This window comes from Tupaia chinensis, unplaced genomic scaffold (assembly GCF_000334495.1).
Source record: "Tupaia chinensis unplaced genomic scaffold, TupChi_1.0 Scaffold000047_1, whole genome shotgun sequence".
Lineage (NCBI taxonomy): Eukaryota > Metazoa > Chordata > Mammalia > Scandentia > Tupaiidae > Tupaia > Tupaia belangeri.
Window position 1 is genome coordinate 5,478,510 of NW_006159505.1, and position 17,959 is coordinate 5,496,468.

Consider the following 17,959-nt stretch of genomic DNA (forward strand, 5'->3'; position numbering starts at 1 on the left):
TGCTCGCCAGCCAGCCAGAGAGAGACATAGAGACAGAAAGCGAGAAATCACCCCCCAGAGGGGATGGTCATGCCGCAATCCCTTCTCCTCTATTCTCCTTTCGGGATCTTGGGCACGTATGCACACGCGCCTGGCGTGAGTTTTAAGCCACCATGTCCGGGACACGAACCTCGGTCGACTACGTGGGAGTCCAGCGACATAGCCATTATGCTAACTGCTGGTTCCCAGCCGGGGGCTAATTTCTTGCTTTCTATCTCTCTGTCTGTCTCTGTCTTTCTGGTTAGTGCACGTGCCCTATAGCAAAAACCTTTCCCAGAAAAACACATTTTGAAACCGTTTCTTAGCATTGTATTTTAGCAAGTTGAAGAGAGTTGGTTTAGGGGGATGGGAGTGTTAATTCTTTTTTCATTAAAAAAAATTATATTTAAACTTTTGGTACTAATTTGAAGATAGTTTTCTGTACACTTATATTTAACTAATGTAACTGCTGATTATAAAGTTGGATTTGTATTTCAAAGCTGAAATAATTGCAGAGGAACAAATCACAAAGACAGTAGGATGTATTGGGGCAGTGATCAAGAAATTATGTTTAAATACTAGAATGATAACCTTTAAGTCTAAAGTTATCCTTAATTTTAGTCAGAGCTCTGTGGGTAATACTGCTGAAGAACTGCCTCTGTACAAAGGAAAGCAGCCATCCTACACAGTAATATAGTCTCCAATGACCCTTCATTTTGGGAAGTGAGCCTTGATAGTGATTTGGAAAAGGACTTCCTCCCCACCTGTTGACTCATTATCATAACAATGAAACTTTGAATTGCCTTCAAACTCAAGTTCCTGGACCCAAAGTTTAGAGGAGGTACTGAATTTAATAATTATCCTAAGAAATTTTGAGAATTCACTTTGTACAAAAAAAACCCCAAAAAACCTTACCTCTTTTTTTAAAAAAAAAAATTATCAGAGGCCATGTGCACTATCCAGAAAGAGACAGAGAGAGTTAGGGAGGGAAAAAGCACAGTCCAGTCGGGCATGTTCTTATCATAGCCCCATCTCCTTCATTTTCCATCCTGTTGGGAGTTTGGGCAGGCAGGCACACTTGCCTGACCCCTATGAGGGTCAGGACGCAAACAGTGGTCAGCCATGTGGGATCTGGCTTATCTAATCACTAGGCGATGGAGTTGAATCTACCTCTGTACTTTTAAAAATTGTTATAAGTCATTTAAATGTAAGTGCTAAACACTTAGATTTTACTGAAATATAAAGAAATTAGGATAGAGAATGTCTTTATGATATTACTGAATGTACCACATCATCTGTTTCTTCCCTTCTGTTTTGCATTTCCTTGCCCTATTTATTTCTTAAGTTTATTTTATTCATGATAGCATGAGAGAGAGAGAGAGACAGAGAGAGAAAAAGAAGAACCTTCAACAGGGCCTCCTTATATTGCCATCCCCTTATTTCAGCCCACCAGCTTGTCAAGATTTTGGGCACATGGCTCCCATGATCTGCATTTTTTAGATTGACCTGGCGAAGAGCTGAATCCCTAGTTGGTTCTGTGACTTTCAGCATTGCATTTCAGTACTCCGCTGATTACCTCACCTAGGCTGTGCCTCTTGCCCTATTTTTAATGATTACTTCTGAACTGTAACTCTTTAACATGGGCTTGATGGGCTATAGTTTAATTGAATGGTTGATTTGTTTAAAATGGGATGAGGACTTTATAAAAATGATTTGGCAGATCTTCTGTTCTGGGATGTTTACATGTGTTTATTATTTCATCATACTTAGGTGTTAAGTTAGTGCTGCAATAGAATAGCACTCGAAAATATATCAGAAATTGAACTCGGTTTGAAATATGTCAGGATCTGAGGATATTCTTCAAAATAGACATTAACAGGTGTGAAGGAGGTTAGAGAAATCATAAAGGTTCTTTAGTGAATAAATTTTGGGATAACTGGGGAGGAGGTGCTCTGGATTGTGTAGCTGTGATAACTGTTGAGTCCCAGTTTTGTGTGTGTGAAGTTGTCACCTCTTAATTTTGTGCATAACCTCTCCATTAGATTTGTAATGAGACTTGAAATGTAAGACATATTTGTCATATTTTTCTTTCTTTCAAAAATTTTGCTAGGAGGTGTGTGTGCTCAACCAAGAGAGACAGAGACACAAACAATGTGAGAAAGTACCTCCCATGGCAGATGGTCACCCTGCAGTCCTTTCTACATTTCTCCTTTTGGGATTTTGGGCACTCACGCACAAGCACCTGGTGTGTCTTTCAAGTTGTCAGTGCCAGAGGCAGCTTGATTCTAACTGCAGAGTTGGCCATTTGGGATCCAGTTGCCTTAACCACCATGATGATGATTGGCCCTATTTGTCTTATTTCTTTAATTAATTTGATTTTCTTTGAAATAGTGCCTTGATTTCTATAAATTCCACAAGTCAAATGTGAACTTCTTTTTCTTTTTCTTCAAACCGCTTCTTCTCTCTGCTCTCCATTTCTTTTTGACAATACCATTCTTCTAAATGTTTTGCAAATTGCAAAACCTGGCTCCTTTCCTTTGCTATTATTTCCACAATCAACCAGTCACTGAATCTTGTCTAGTGGAAGCTTTTAAAACTTAATTTAGCGGTAGGTACTTCTCAGTCTGGCTACAAACTCCTTTTCTGTTTTTGTTTGTTTGTTTTTAAATTTAATTGCCAGAGGGCATGAACAGTTGCCAGAGAGAGAAGAGCGGAAAGGGTAGTCAGCATCTCCTTCAGCCCCAGTGGGACATGATCATGCCAAAATCCCTTCTCCATTTCTCCATCCTTTTGGGAGTTTAAGCACACACGTACAGTACCATGCGTGTTTTTCAAGCCATGGGGGCCAGGATTCTAATTGTGATCAGCCACGTGGAATCTGGCTTCCTTAACCTAGTAGGCTCCTGAGCCAGCCCTACTTTCCATTTCATTTTTTTCTTTTCCTGTGTAGTGAATGAAAATCTTCAAAATATCAGTAGTTGATTTGTATATATATTTTAGATCCCTTGTTAGATTTTAGTCGCTTTAAGGATAAGGACCTTGTTTTGTTCATATAAGCCTTGAGTTATCAGAAAAGTCATGATACATTTTGCATATAAAAACACGTCATGACTTTTCCAACAATGCACAGCACCTTGTAGTTATAATGTTCAGTTAGTAATTTGGTGTGAATTAGTGACTACCCAAGTACAGATATATTTTTACTTCACCTTAGTGTGAAACTCTGAAACATAGCCACTGTTATTTGAAGTTAACTGAAATACTGTGAAGTATTATCTGCCCTTTTACCCTTTACTCCTTTTGCACATTTGAATTCTACCCTGCCCACAGTATAGCTCTTTCTGTTAAAGTTTATGCTTCAAGACAGGTGACCATTTCTCCTCTGCTTTTACCACTGTATGTAAACTGTATCCTAATTGTCTCTTTTGTTTCAATGTAGCTCTAGTCCAGAGTTAACTCTGTGAGGGCAGGACTGACCCCACTGCCTGTATATGATAGAATTCAATACTGATTTGTTGAATGCCATATTTCTTTCCTTTTTTTTTTTTGAGAGGTTTTTGCTGCAGGGTGCGTTCCCTCCCAGAAAGACAGAGGGACAGAAAGTGAGAAATCAGCCCCCAGGGGGGATGGCCATGCCGCAATCCCTTCTCCTCCATTCTCCTCTTGGGATCTTGGGCATGCACACACACGCGCCCAGCCGTGAGTTTAAGCCACTGGGTCTGGGACTTGAACTGCACTCAACTACATAGGAGTCCAGTAACATAGCCATTACACCAACTGCTGGTCCTGAATACCATATTTCTTAAATGGGGGTATACATATTTAGAGTATGATGAATTCTTAGTTGGTTACCCTCAGTGACTTTCTGAATTCTGGTCTAGGTTTGATAAGAGCTAAATGGTTTCCTGAAACTAAGTATTTCCAGAGCAAGTTGCTTTGTCCTTTGAAATGTCTACATAATATCCAGCACAGATTGAACATACAGGATGTTTTTACACTTCGGATAATTCAGTTGGACTGAACATTTTTATTTAATGTAGTCAAACTATTCTTCTACATAAAGGTTCCTTTGATAGTCAGATCTCTGAATAATATGAACTGGATGAGACTACTAGTTTATTATTGGTATAGTACCAAGTTGGCAGGCATGCATATGTTCATTATTTGACTCATAGTTATTGAGTGCTGTGTGTCAGGTATTGACAAATAAATACTTGAAGCAGCTTGGGTATGGAAGATAATTTAGTCTGAACATTAATTTTCCACTATTTTGTTTTTCTCATTTATACCTTTTATTGTGTTAATGGTTTAAAACAACAACTCTTTTACTATTTCTTGCCATTCTGTGGGTTGCTGGCCTTGTCTAATCTCTCTAACATGGCTATATTCAGCTGGTAACATAGCAAGGGAATAGGTCCAGTGGAGATGGCCTGTCCTCTGTTCATGTGGCCTTTCATTTTGAACTTCTTCCCAGCTTGGTGATGTGAGGGTTTCAAGAGAGCAAGGCCTTCAGGTGCAAGTGCTTAGCAAGGTTTTGTTTACATTGTATTTGCTGATGTTCGGTTAATGAAGGCAAGTCACAAGCCATGGTTAAAGTCAGTCTAGAAGGGGACTATAAGGATGATCTTCAAAAAGTTTATACAAAGTACTTATTATGAAAAACCTATGCATGGATTTTTAAGATATTTTACAGTAATATAAATTTATAATTTCATTCCATGAAATTTTTAAATTCTCCCCCATACATAAAAGTGGTGTACAGGGGCTATACTGAAAAACACACGTAGTTCATTGGAGGCCATTGAGAATTTTTGAGATACAGATATGTATATATTTTTAAAGAATTATTTAATTTTATTATCTTTTTTTCTCCTAATTTGCTATAGGACATACATGCTCACCAGATAGCGACAGAGAGAGAATGAGAGTGAAAGTGAGAAAGCAAGCCACCAGGTCTGGGACTCGAACTGTAGTTGACCATGTGGGAGTCCAGTGCCCTAACTACCACACCACCTGCTGGCCCATGTGTATGTATATATTTCATAGGGTTGTCAGAAAAGTCATGATGCATTTTTACATAGAAAAACATAGAAAAAAATGCATCATGGCTTTTCTAATGACCCAGTAATTTGCTATAAGTATGCATGCCCTTGGTGGAGAGAGATGAGAGTAGAGTAAGAAATCTCTTCATGAGGGATGGTCACATTGCTCTTGTTTCTCCTCTCTTTCTTCTTTCAGAGGCGCACACACACACACACACACACACACACACACACACTTCTGGTATGTTTTCTTTACCACCAGGGGACTTGAACCATTCAGTTAGTCATCAGATCAAGCTACCTTAATCACCACATCACTGGCTGGCCCTGGTTTTATATTTTAACCAGTTTCAGAGACTAACAGTTTCATTTCATAATGGTTGTTTCTATGGCAAAAATGAAGTGAAGCTGTCAGTATGTTATGTTTTGATTGTTAAAAGAAAATTTTATGTTTCCTAATTATTCAGTTGTTGGAAAAGACATGATGCTTTTTTTTCAAATAAAAAATACATCATGATTTTTCCGGCAACTCAATAGTAATTATTTATTTTTTAATGCCACAGAATGCATGCATGCACCGGATAGAAAGAAAGGACCCGTCAGTGTGTCCTGGTCATACTACAGTCCTTTTTCCTCTTTCCATCCTATCAGGATCCCGAGCACATGCTCACACATGTACCTAGCATGTTTTCCTTTCTTTTTTTTTTTAATAAAAAACAATAGAATTATTATTTATTATTATTATCATTAAAAATTTGACTAGAGAGAAAGCAAGCTGCCAGGTTTGGAACTTGAACTGCTGTCAGCTCTATGGGAGTTCAGTGCCCCAACCATCACACCACCTGGTGGCTCCCTGGAATGTTTTTTTTCTTTGGAGAGATTTTTGCTATAGGGCGTGTGCGCTCACCAGACAGACAAAAAGAGACATAGAGACAGAAAGCGAGAAATCACCCCCCCCAGGGGGGATGGTCACGCCACAGTCCCTTCTCCTCCATTCTCCTCTCGGGATCTTGGGCACGCACGCACATGGCGTGAGTTTTAAGCCACTGGGTCCGGGACGTGAACTGCAGTCGACTACGTGGGAGTCCAGCGACATAGCCATTACGCTAACTGCCGGTTCCCTCCCTGGCATGTTTTTAAGCCACCAAGGCTGAGATTCAGACTACAGTAGGTCATGTGGAATTTGGCTTCCATTCCACAGCACTTAACCTGTGTGCTATGGGGCTGGCTCCCAGTTAGCTATTATTATTGTTTGTAATGCTAGAGGGTGTGTGGTTATGTGTGAGAAGGAGAGAGAAAGAGAGAGAATGCATGTGTACCCCCCAAGTGGCCTGGTCATATACATTCCTTTTTTCCTCCAACTCTGTCTCTCATCAGGATCTTGTACAAGCATACAGCATATTTTTAAGCTGCTGGGGCCTAGACTTGAACCTTATTGAACTTGATCCTGTGGGATCTGGCTTTCTCTGTAGGCCCAGCCCTGAATGATAGTTTTATAGATGCTAAGGATCTTAGATATGGAAGTTACTTACCTATAAAGTCTCTTCTAAATAAGGAAACTGGTTTAGAGATGAGAATAGACTTGCCTAGGGTCACACAACTTGATAAGTGGCAATGCTATAGCCAGAATCTTTTTTTGTTCTGGAATTTTTTTAGTTGCCCAGTATTCACAATACTCGGCTCCTCAGGAGGGAGGTGGGGTATAGTTTGAATTCATAGGTCGACCTAAGGAGTTATTTCAAGGGCTGATCAGTAAAGCTGCCTTTCAGTAATGCTAAAGAACTTCTCTTACCATCCTTATATCACTTTTACTTTATTCCCAGTTGGTAGCATCTGAGTTAAATGTTCTTGGTGACAATGTGTGAGACAAATATATGTCTTTAGATTTTCCTACCTAAACATTCTACATACATGAATTCTGTGAGAAATTGAAAAACAAAATGATATGAAATTATAAAGGTCATACTTTAACCTGTTAGTAGTAAAATTTTTGAGAGGAATTAACACATTTGCATTTGATTGATTTTTAGGTTTCTTGCCCTGAAGTTTCACCATCCATAGGTATAGTATTAAAATACTGAAGGCCTATCTTGTTAAAATAATTTTCTTCTTCTAGAATTGGAGGCATATGCTGGAGTTATCAGTGCACTTCGGGCACAGGGGGATCTCACCAAGGAAAAGAAAGATCTTCTTGGAGAACTCTCAAAAGTTCTTAGGTAAATTATCGTACACGTTTGTGAGATGTGACTCTAGAAATTCCACTTTGAGGAGTTTCATTACTTTTACTCTCAAATTAAGTTGAAGATCAGAGGTATTCACATTTTTGGTGCTTAGAGATCCCATCCCACTTGTGTACTCTGTAACAGAAAATTATATAATGTACCATTCATGATGTAATCAAATCAGAAAGGGTTTAAGGCAAGTTATTTTTGTCTTGGACCACCTGAGAAAAGGAGGTACTTTTGATGTAGTTAACCTATGAATAGATGACAAGTGGATATGATGATTTAATGTGGCATCTGCTGGAAGAAGATGTAAGCAAAAATGCCTTAATTTATTCAACTGAGTAGTGATTTTATAGTCATAGACTTAAGCATAGTCAGTCCCTTCTGCTTACCACTAGAATGGCACTTAAATCCAATAAAAAATCCAAATGACAGTAGTTCCTTGATACTGACCTCGATACAGTCTAATATCTTAAACTTTCTCAGAAAATGTTATGGTTAACTCGAGTGTCTTACCTACACTTAAACCATTTGTCCTGCTTTTTTTATTTTAAGTGAAAATATGGAAGAAACTCTTCTTGTTATTTAGTTAGCATTAGTATAAGGATGTTACTAAGCCAAATTCTTAGTCTTATTGTTTTCATTGTTAACAACTTATGTATTTTGTTTATGTTTCCTTGTAAACTATTGCCCTTTAAATGTTTTTGTCCTGGTATGGATTTAGCTTAAGCGATAAAGAATACAGTGAGAAGAATGGTATTCATTTTATTGAGTATTATGAATGGAATGAGTATAGTCTTTTATTAGTTGTTTATATTCATTTATTTAATTAGGATCAATATAAGCATATTTGACCATTGGTAACATAATATATAGAAGACACACAGCTGAGGTGTTGAATAATAAAGTATTACTCTGGGGTCAAGTTTTATTGCATATAGCCACAGAAAATAGATTATTTGCCACTCTCATTTCTTCATTATATTCACTGAATGTAAAATTAAAGACTCTCAAGCTTTAGAAAAGACCTTGGAAGACTTTTTCTAAGTGCCTAAATCCTCTTTTCAGCAGTCAAGATTAGGAAGTCATTCAGTGTCTGTTTGCATATTTAGATAACAGGAAGCTTTACTAATCTTGTCCATGGTTTGACATTCCTGAGATTTGGAAGTAATGCCTTGATATCAGGCTGTATTTGTCTTCTCTGATTTCTCATTTGCTACTGATTCTTTCTGCAGTTACACAGGATCAGTATAAATCCTTTCTAAGACTTTAAATTGTTTGAAGATATATGTTAGGCTTCTGTCTAATTCTTTTCACAAAGTAATCTTGAACACCCCTCCCTCAAAAAAAAAAAAAAAAAACCCAAATGTTGACTTACACATTAATAAAAATATAGAAAAGAGCTGCCTGCTTGGCAGAGTTCTATAATGGCTATTTTTTTTCATAGCATCTCAACAGAACGCCACCGTGCTGAAGTTCGGAGAGCAGTAAACGATGAACGGTTAACAACAATTGCACATAAGTAAGCCATTAGTCGTACCACCCCTGATTTTTTTATGATGTAGTATAATGCAGTTTTGAAACAATCTTCCTATTGTGTAGCAGATTCCTGAGTCTTTTACATTAACAACAGTATCTCTTAATCAGGGATCCTGCTCATAGAGGTAAAAGCTGCATTAACTGTTTATTCAGTTGGTTATTCTCTTTGCTTTTGGTTAGGCAAGCTTTAAGTACTAGGTCAAATCCTGTTACAATGTAATCTCTGTATAACTATAGACCTCCACAGTTGAGCAGATGATTTACTTACTTGAACAAAGTTTAGTAACAAAATAGTGTGCCCTCTAAAATTGAAACCCCCTTAGAGATTCTTTGTAATGTGCTTGATATATGCATTGCTTTATAAATAGGCATTATAAAATTTGGTACCTGATTCTAATTATTTCATGTATTTGAGATTCACAAGAAAAATCTGTAACTATGTATATTTTACTTTTAAGAAATATGAATATGTATCTTAATTTATTTTACAAAGAGAAAATGATAAAAGATTTTTTCAGAATTTTTTCACATCATTGTAACTGTTTGACAGATGGGTGGAGGGTGATGAAGGACTGAGGGTAGGGATCAAGCATTAAGTAAGTATGTGTGGAGACAGTGCCTCCCAAAGAATAGAAAGGAATAAATGATCTTTTAAATGTTAATACAAGATGATAGAAACATTTCATCAAATACGTTATAGTTTAATAACATTGCTTTCTATTTTTATGTTTCATGAACAAGTCAGTGCATTTCTGTAATATAATAAATAGTGTAAACTAATCGGAAGTATTCGACCCCAAAGATCCATTAACTTCATGTGCTTCACTGTATTGTCCCTCATTTTATTTAACATATAAAATGGGACACTACCTTTTTAACACATAATTTGAAGGTTTAGCGTTTTATCTTAGAATTTTGAGGTTCTTTAGTGGTAGGTATGCACTGTAGAAATTTGGACATTTTCTATTAGAGACAGTGTTTAGTTGTTAGGCTAACATGGTTGAAACATTTAAGTGTTAATATGTTCTTTCTTTAATTTGCTCTAAACTTTTGAATTGGGTTGCTCTAAAAATAATGATAACCAAGCCTAGATTCTAATTTGAGAACTGCTAATGGAAATTTACGTTCTAGATAATAAAGTAGTAAGAGCGAGCTTGCGTTGAGAGGCACTTAGCAAAATTAGTACTTTGAATCATTGGAACAGTATTGTGGGGCAACTAGTTGTAAGTTGATGCATCAGTTTCATACTTAAAGGATAACATTTATTTAGTCTCCTTTTCCTTTTTTCCCCTTTAAAGAATGAATTTATCCTTATATTTGGGTGAAAGACCAAGTTACAGGTATGCAAATAGGTTATTATTATTTCAGGCTTTTTCTTGTATTTATTTCCAAATTGAAGCTCTCAATTATTCAGGGGCACATTCTTCCATTTATGAGTTAAACCACGCCCCTTGCTTTTCCTTCTCTTCCCCTTTCCCCCTCCTAATACTGCCCACTGCCCACCCTTTAGCCATTTTGCTGCTTGGGAGTACCTCTAGTCAGAGGGTGGGAAGGGAGAGGAGGTAAAAATTTTAATTAGTCCTTTTACTACTTGTTAGTTGTCCTGGAAAAGGTTTGGTGGAAGAATTTGCAAATATTTGTCAAAATATTTTTGGATGGTATATGGGTTTCTTTAATCTATTTAACCTCTCCCTTTCCCTCCTCTTTCCATTAGCATGGATAATTGAGAGTTGGCTTTTATCTGCCTGTGTTTCTTCTTTTTATTCTCTCCTTTTAAAAAATTTCTTTAATACATGAATTTCACTTTTTGAAAAGAGTTTACTTCAGTGTGTAATTGTAAGTGTCTTAGGTCTTTCGATACTCCTGCTTTAATGTTTTATATTATGGTTTTAGTTTGACCATATACTTTAGTTTAGTTACTTGTTGCACCTAAGGGTCAGTGAGTGGGGTTTGATAAAGAAGTAGATCCATCATCCTTCCCATTTCCTGTGCCCCTTTCCCCTCAGAAACAGCAAGAGCCTAGTTCCAAAGATTATCTATAGGAGAATGGTTTCAGCACCCAGCCGGAAGAAACAACTGGAGGAATGCATTAGAAGGGACTGCATTCCCTTTCTCCTTTCCATTCCCCTCCCCCACTGAAAACAGCATTTAGGCCAGAAGGAATGTGGTTGAAAGGTGATGAGAAAGCTGAGAAGATGGAGCACAGAAGGGGAAACAAAAGCAGTGGGTTTCTGGCTTGAAGCATAATGTTTATTGTTTGGCACCAGGCCACTTAATTAAGTTGGGTACTCTAATTCAGCTTTGAATTATGTCAGAATATCACAGTAGTAAAGTCCTGGATGTCAAGGAGCTTCAGATGTTATTGGATCACTCTGGCCTGCCATTGCATCTGGTAGGAGAAAGTGACTTTCTGGAATTTTGGCTCTTAGCCCTTTCTCCATCAATCAAACATTCACAGGCTACTCTGTGTGAGGATGAGGATTTCTTAGGTACCCTGCACATCAAAGGCTGTGAGGACCAAGGTAGTTTCATTAGTATCATCTTAGGTTTCTCAGAAGGGAGCTAGAGCAAGGTCTTTCTCCACCCTTGAGACTAAAGTGTCCCAGTGAAGCCTTACAGTAAGATGTTTTAAGTTTTTTAAAATTCAGTTTAGATGACTTGTGCAACTAATACATATTTGCACCCTTATTACTAAGCAAATGGGAATTTTCGATCTAGCATGATATTTAATTTTTTTACTCAAAAAAAGTTTGAGCATGTTTGCATGAGTGGAAATTTGGAAGATTCATAGAAATATCTAAAAGTTGCAGTTGTGTCTTTTGCACTGCAAGTTTTGTCTTTTTAATAGCATATATTCTTATGCTTCAAATTATTAATCTTCCATATTTTTTGCCACCATTTAAACAATGCATCAGGTAAGTGTAGACATCACTTTGTGCAGCAGACTCTCATCAAGAGAGTATATTAATTAATATCCTGTTAAAATGATAGCAAGATAGTAAACCTATAAAATGCTGAATAGCTTTTAGAATATTTTTTCTTTAACAATTATCTATAGCTCTTGTTTGTCTCTCTTTCTTGTTTGTGCCATTCTTTGTTTCAGGCTAGCAAAAACTTGGAGAATATGTAATAACAAATTTACGAGGGTTATTGGGGTCTTAAAACTCCTCTTTTCCTTGCTTTAGGTAGGACTATGTTAAACCATGAGAAAATTTATTTTTCACAACACCCATTGAATTAATCAGCTCCTAGAAATTCCTTTCTGAACCGAACTTAAATCCTTCTTAAATTGGAAAGTAACTTATTAGGAATACCAGATGGTGTAATGGTTATGTTGCTGGATTCCCACATATCTCACTGAAGTTCGAGTCCTGGGCCTAGTGGCTTGAAATTCATGCTGGGTGCCTGTGTCAAAATTCCAAGAGAAGAATGGAGAAGGGATTGCGACTCGGCCATTCCTCTTGAGGGGTGATTTCTCGCTTTCTGTCTCTCGTTTTCTCCAGTGAGTTCACTGTCCCTATTGCAAAATAATCTCTCTTAAAAAATTTGAAAATAATTTATTCTATTCAGTGAAAGCTGGTAGTAATTAGATAGCAGAACCCAATCAGTTTACATCAAAGGCAAAAGTTAGACATAAAAGTTTTTGATAGAAATTTATTTTTATACTTTATTCATTTATGATGTGGGAGATAATTTCAGTAGTGTAATGTATTTTTGTTGAAGGAGACATTCATTAGTTGTGTGACCTTGGCAAGTTATTTAACAACGTCCACCTATAAAATGGAAGCAAGGATACTACCAATTTCATAGGATTATAGAGAGAACTACCTGAGTTAATACATGTAAATGTTTAGGACAATGCCTGACATAGAAAGTTCTTAATTGATGTTAACTGTCCTCATTACTACCACTATCATCATCATCATCATCACCATCACCGTTTCTGTCTATTAACAAGGGCTTTTGTGCATTCTTACCTAAATCTGAAGAAGGAGTGGACATAGCAATGTTAAACTCTAGGCTGGGGCATAGAAGCTATGGTTTGAAATAAGTGCAGAAATATTTCTGACCTAGTGAGGGGATTGATTTTTTTCCTTGGTAAATTTTAAACCTTGACACTACTCACTAGTCAGGGTCTTTCATGGAGCCAAGTCAAGGAGTTGACACAACCACCTTTGATATGTCAACTTTTGATATGTTAACTTCTGGTGGTATTCTGGGGTAAAATGGACTCCAGAAATTTAGGGTGGAGAAACCAAGAGAGGTGTCTGCCTAAAGATAGAGTCTAATTACCTTAAATCCTTCTTAAGAGTAAGGAGTGGCATCAATAAATAAAAATAAAAGTAGTGGCAAGTTTCTTCCACTGTCCTCAGATCTGGTTTATTTTTAACAGGAAGGATGGTAATATAATACATTATCAGTGACACATGCTGTTACAGACACAACCCTTTTCTGTCTTTCAATGATTAGTCTCCCTCGTTTACTGCCTCAGTTTTCCTTGTTTGAAAGCCTTAGAACCTCTGTCCATGCAGGCAGTTAATTTTGCGAAGATTCAGTGAAGTCCATCCTTAATTATTAAGGAAAGTTTGATTTTTAAAATTGTAAGTGCTCTTTACTTTCTTGGTTTAATTAAAATTCTGAAAGTTAATAAAATGAGTTGTCATTAGTGATGCCAGATTTAAATTAATTAAACCAACATTTATATTTATTTAGAAGGCTTAGGAAATTTTTTCATAGTTTCAGTTATCTTCATGATAAGATTAAGATTATAGAATAAAATATGTAAGAACCTAAGTATGTGACATTTCCTAAATTCTAGTTATTCATAAGTTTGATCTTGTTTGCTTAAAATAAAGCCTCTCCTGTTCATTCAGGGTACTTTTTTAAAGTAAAAAAGTTAATATTTATTTGATTCATTTTTAGTGATTGAGAACCCTTGTAGCAGTGTTTTCTTTTTTGTTTAGTATGTCTGGACCTAATAGCTCTTCAGAATGGTCCATTGAAGGTCGTCGGTTGGTACCACTGATGCCCCGGCTGGTTCCCCAAACTGCCTTCACTGTAACAGCGAATGCTGTTGCCAATGCAGCTATCCAGCACAATGCGTCTCTTCCAGTGCCTGCAGAAACCGGAAGCAAGGAAGGTGAGTAAAGAAACATTTTTCTACTATTATTTTATTTGCCATCTGTTTTTATCTCAGTGCTTAACCATTATGAAACATAGTGGACAATTCTGATTTTGAAACTGGAAACTGCCAGGTTTTTAATCTCAGTCAATTTTAAATCTAATTTTGGTTGAAAGTGCAAATTATGTTAATCAAAAAATTGCCAAAAGCCTTCTTAGAATGAATATTTTATAACACTATGTCTTGTTAGGAGTGAATAGAGGGCCAGCAGATGGCATGGTGGTTTAGTTGCTGGACTCCTCCCACATGCAATCGCGGTTTGAGTTCTGAACCTTGATAGCTTGAAAATTATGTGGGGCACGTGTGCATGTGTGCCTAAAATCCCAGGAGGAGAATAGAAGAAAAGGGATTGTGGTATGGCCATCCTCCCGGAGGGCGAGGGGGAGGTTAGTTTTCACTTTCTCTCTCTATGTCTCTGTTGAGTGCATTGAGTGCATGTACCTTATGGGGTGTGTGGGGTGGTGTTTAAAAACAAAAACAAAAACAAAAACAAAACAACAATAAGAAAAGAGAAGTAAATACAGGCCTTAATGGATAACATTAAAAAAATAAGATAACAGAAGTCATGAACTGCTATAAAAAGATGCTAAACTTGTAGCTTTAGAAAACACAAGTTTTGTTTTTATCTTCTGGAATCCATGGTTTATGCTAACTTCTCTATTCTAGTCAACATCCATTCTGTGGTAAATGGAAATACTTTCTTATTGTTATTTAATCTTGTAATTGACACATGCTTTAAAAATCCTTGAATTCTCTTGAGGCCACCAAGAATAATATGAAATTTGAGAGAGTATATTTGGTGTCACATGACAATGATTCAGGAAACAATGTGTGTGTTAGATTACACTGGGGAATTGGCTTTTCTTTCCTCGCCTTTGGAGCAGTGGAGCACTCTTTTCGTGCATGCTAGGCTCTTTTTAAGGCTGAAGGAAAATGTACTCGGAGGGAGATATTTATCAGTATGTAATTGGCCTCCATTGAGTTCCTGTTTTCTTGTTGTTGGTGAATATCCTTCCTTCCTTCCTTCCCTCCTTCCTTCCTTCCTTCCTTCCTTCCTTCCTTTTTGCTTTTACCTTTTCCATCTACCAACTCTGGTAGAATGGAAAGAATGTAGGATTTCCAGTAGTCAAATCTATGTTTGACTCTTAGTTTGCCATTTCTTCTCTAAGTGACCTCCAGTAAGTCTCACCTTCTGTGAGCCTTGGGTTTCTCACCTTTAAAATGAGGATGTAGTATTATGAGGATTAGTAATAATATATGGGAAAGATTTAGCACAGTGCATGGTGTCCATTAAATGGTACCTGAGAGCCACTCTTGCTTTTGAACTGTGTCCCTTCATTGAATGATAAAGAGGTTGAAACATGGTGTTACTATTTTTTTTTTTTTTGAGTAATTGTTGTACTGCTTAGATGGCAAATGATTATTGAGTTGGTTTATAGAAAGAATCTTATCTTGGTTCCCTTAGTAGCCATCTTGGAAATTGCTACGGCTAGGGAACAATTATTTATCATCCTAGCATTAGTTCTGTTTTTAGTATTGAAAGGGAATACAACTACATGCCTGTTGTCCAATACCTACTATGGGTGAAAGATGATTTTTATTTTCCTCAGTATAGTATTAAATTTGTTTTCTTTGTAATTGTTATTCGTCGTTTGCAATGTCACCTATAGACAAGGTGTTAAATACTTACGGGAAACCCATGTAAGTTATGGGTTTTTAGGAAAAATTAATAATACCTTTTTACCTATGGACCTAATAACTATTAATAGTTCTGGCCTGTAACTTCTGATCACATGAAAATGTTAAAATTGGCCTAAAATGAAAATAATCTTTATGTATGCCTGTAGAGTTTTGGTGAAAGTTAACAGCAAACTTTTTTTATCGTTCCTTCAGTAGTGGTTTGCTATTCCTACACAAGTACCACGTCAACCCCAACCTCTACCCCTGTTCCAAGTGGCAGCATAGCAACGGTTAAGTCTCCAAGACCTGCCAGTCCTGCCTCCAATGTAGTTGTCTTGCCAAGTGGAAGTACTGTTTATGTCAAAAGTAAGTGACAATTTCAGTGCTGTCAGGGCTGGCTGCCTGGGGCAACTGCTGCAGCATTGGTTCTGATCAGAGCTGCATTCCTGATCAAATCATTGGTCCACTAGCTATTAGCAGTGGTTTGTTTTTGAAGGTGCTAAAGAATTCTGTTCTTTATATGTGGCTAGGTATACATTGCTTTTGAATCAGTTCTGGGGGTTTGAGATTTGACTTTTTTTTTTGTTCTCTGTGGGAAATCTGCCCTTGAACGGTATTATCCTTCAGGTATTCACTTATTTTGATTGCCATGGAATAGACATGTTGTGAATAGAAACTGAAGGAATACGCTTATGTGATTTACTTAATATTTATTCCTATAACTGTAATCTTTATAGTATTTGCTTAAATTTTTTTTAATGTAGCGTATTGAACTGTTAGATTTGGTGAAGCAATTCTAGAGTCATCTTTTATATTTCTAGTTAATAGTAATTAAGATTTTTTTTATCTTTTATTCTATTCTGTGAAACAGTTTGATCTCCAAAATCATGTTTTTTGTTTGATTTTAAGTTCTATCATATCAGTGCTGCTTTTTATTTTTAAATTTATTTTAGAGGCAGCCAGGTGGCATAGTGGTTAAGGCAACTGGATCCCACTTGGCCAACTGTGAGGTTCGAGTCATAGACCTGGTTTGGAAAACATTCTAGACCTGTGTGTGCGCTCATATTTGCCCAAAATTGCAAGGGAGAGGATGGAGGAGAAGGGATAGTGGTGTAGCCATCTCCCTTGCGGGGTGATTTCTTACTTACCCTCTCTCTCTCTCTGGCATGCACATGTGTCCTATAGCAAATTAAAAAATAATATTTTTTTGCCATGCTTTTGATATAAATTGGAAATCATTAATTTTTTATTTTAATTTTTCTTAGTATAGTCACAAATTTGATTCTTTGTAATTTTTACAGGCAGAGTTTTAGACAGGGATGGTTCTAGGTCAGTGTCATCCTATTTAAAGTCTAAAAATTGAAGGTATAAGGAGTTATATTTCATCACCAGTTCCATGCTTTATGTTTTATAATCTTTTATGTTTGCTCTGTCGAAATTTCCTATGTTAAGTTGCTATGTTTTTTACTTGATTTTTTAAAGTCAGTAAAAGCAATGTATGCTTTAGTGGATAAAGAAAGAACAAACCCAAGAATCCAAAGCCATTAATTAGGTTTATATCTGATTTCTGTCAATTTCACCATAAGTGTAGAGATCTATTTTTTCTTTAAGTACTGGAAGCAAATTCCAAATAGGAAGAAACAATTTTACATAGTATGTAAAGTTTTAGGAAGTTTGTTGCTTTATATTCAGAAATCATGTAGACAGCATAGGGACATAATCATTTATTCACCTAATTTTATATGTGCAAGGCACTAATTCTGGGAAACAAATAAGATTTAGTCATTGCTCTCTGGTGACTCCTTAATAAAGGGAGGTGTGCAAACAGTCATGTTGCCATGGGGTGAGAAGAGAAAATGCAAAGTGCTTTTTAAGCTCAGAGGAGACCTAGATTAGCTTTGCTTAAAGAAGTAAGGGAAAGCTTCACTGAGGAGGTGGTTTGAAGCTGATGGTTATTGGATGATAAGGTCATTGACGATAGGTAGTATTCTTTAAAGAATGATTGCAGGGAACCAGCAGTTAATGTAATAGCTATGTCCCTGGACTCCCATGTAGTTGACCGCGGTTCGCGTCCTGGACCCGGTGGCTTAAAACTCACGCCGGGCGCGTGTGCGTGCGTGCCCAAGATCCCGAGAGGAGAATGGAGGAGAAGGGATTGCGGCGTGACCATCCCTCCTGGGGGTGATTTCTCGCTTTCTGTCTCTATGTCTCTCTCTCTCTCTCTCTCTGGCGAGCGCACGCGCCCTATAGCGAAAAACCTCTCAAAAAAAAAA

The 17,959-nt window shown here is 37.0% G+C and overlaps 1 protein-coding gene across 13 annotated transcripts in view; it reads left to right on the forward strand.

Moving 5' to 3' along the window:
* EMSY (EMSY transcriptional repressor, BRCA2 interacting) overlaps positions 1–17,959 on the forward strand; it is a 119,247-nt gene that overhangs the window by 4,623 nt on the left and 96,665 nt on the right. For 7 of the 13 annotated variants that reach the window (XM_027774247.1, XM_006141017.3, XM_006141015.3 and 4 more), the window contains exons 3-7: positions 7,177–7,276; positions 8,733–8,807; positions 10,123–10,164; positions 13,789–13,964; positions 15,900–16,052. In XM_027774247.1, the coding sequence (XP_027630048.1) occupies positions 7,177–7,276; positions 8,733–8,807; positions 10,123–10,164; positions 13,789–13,964; positions 15,900–16,052 (546 nt within the window). The remainder of the gene's footprint in view (positions 1–7,176; positions 7,277–8,732; positions 8,808–10,122; positions 10,165–13,788; positions 13,965–15,899; positions 16,053–17,959) is intronic. The other 6 variants (XM_027774261.1, XM_006141023.3, XM_027774254.1 and 3 more) reach the window with 4 other exon arrangements.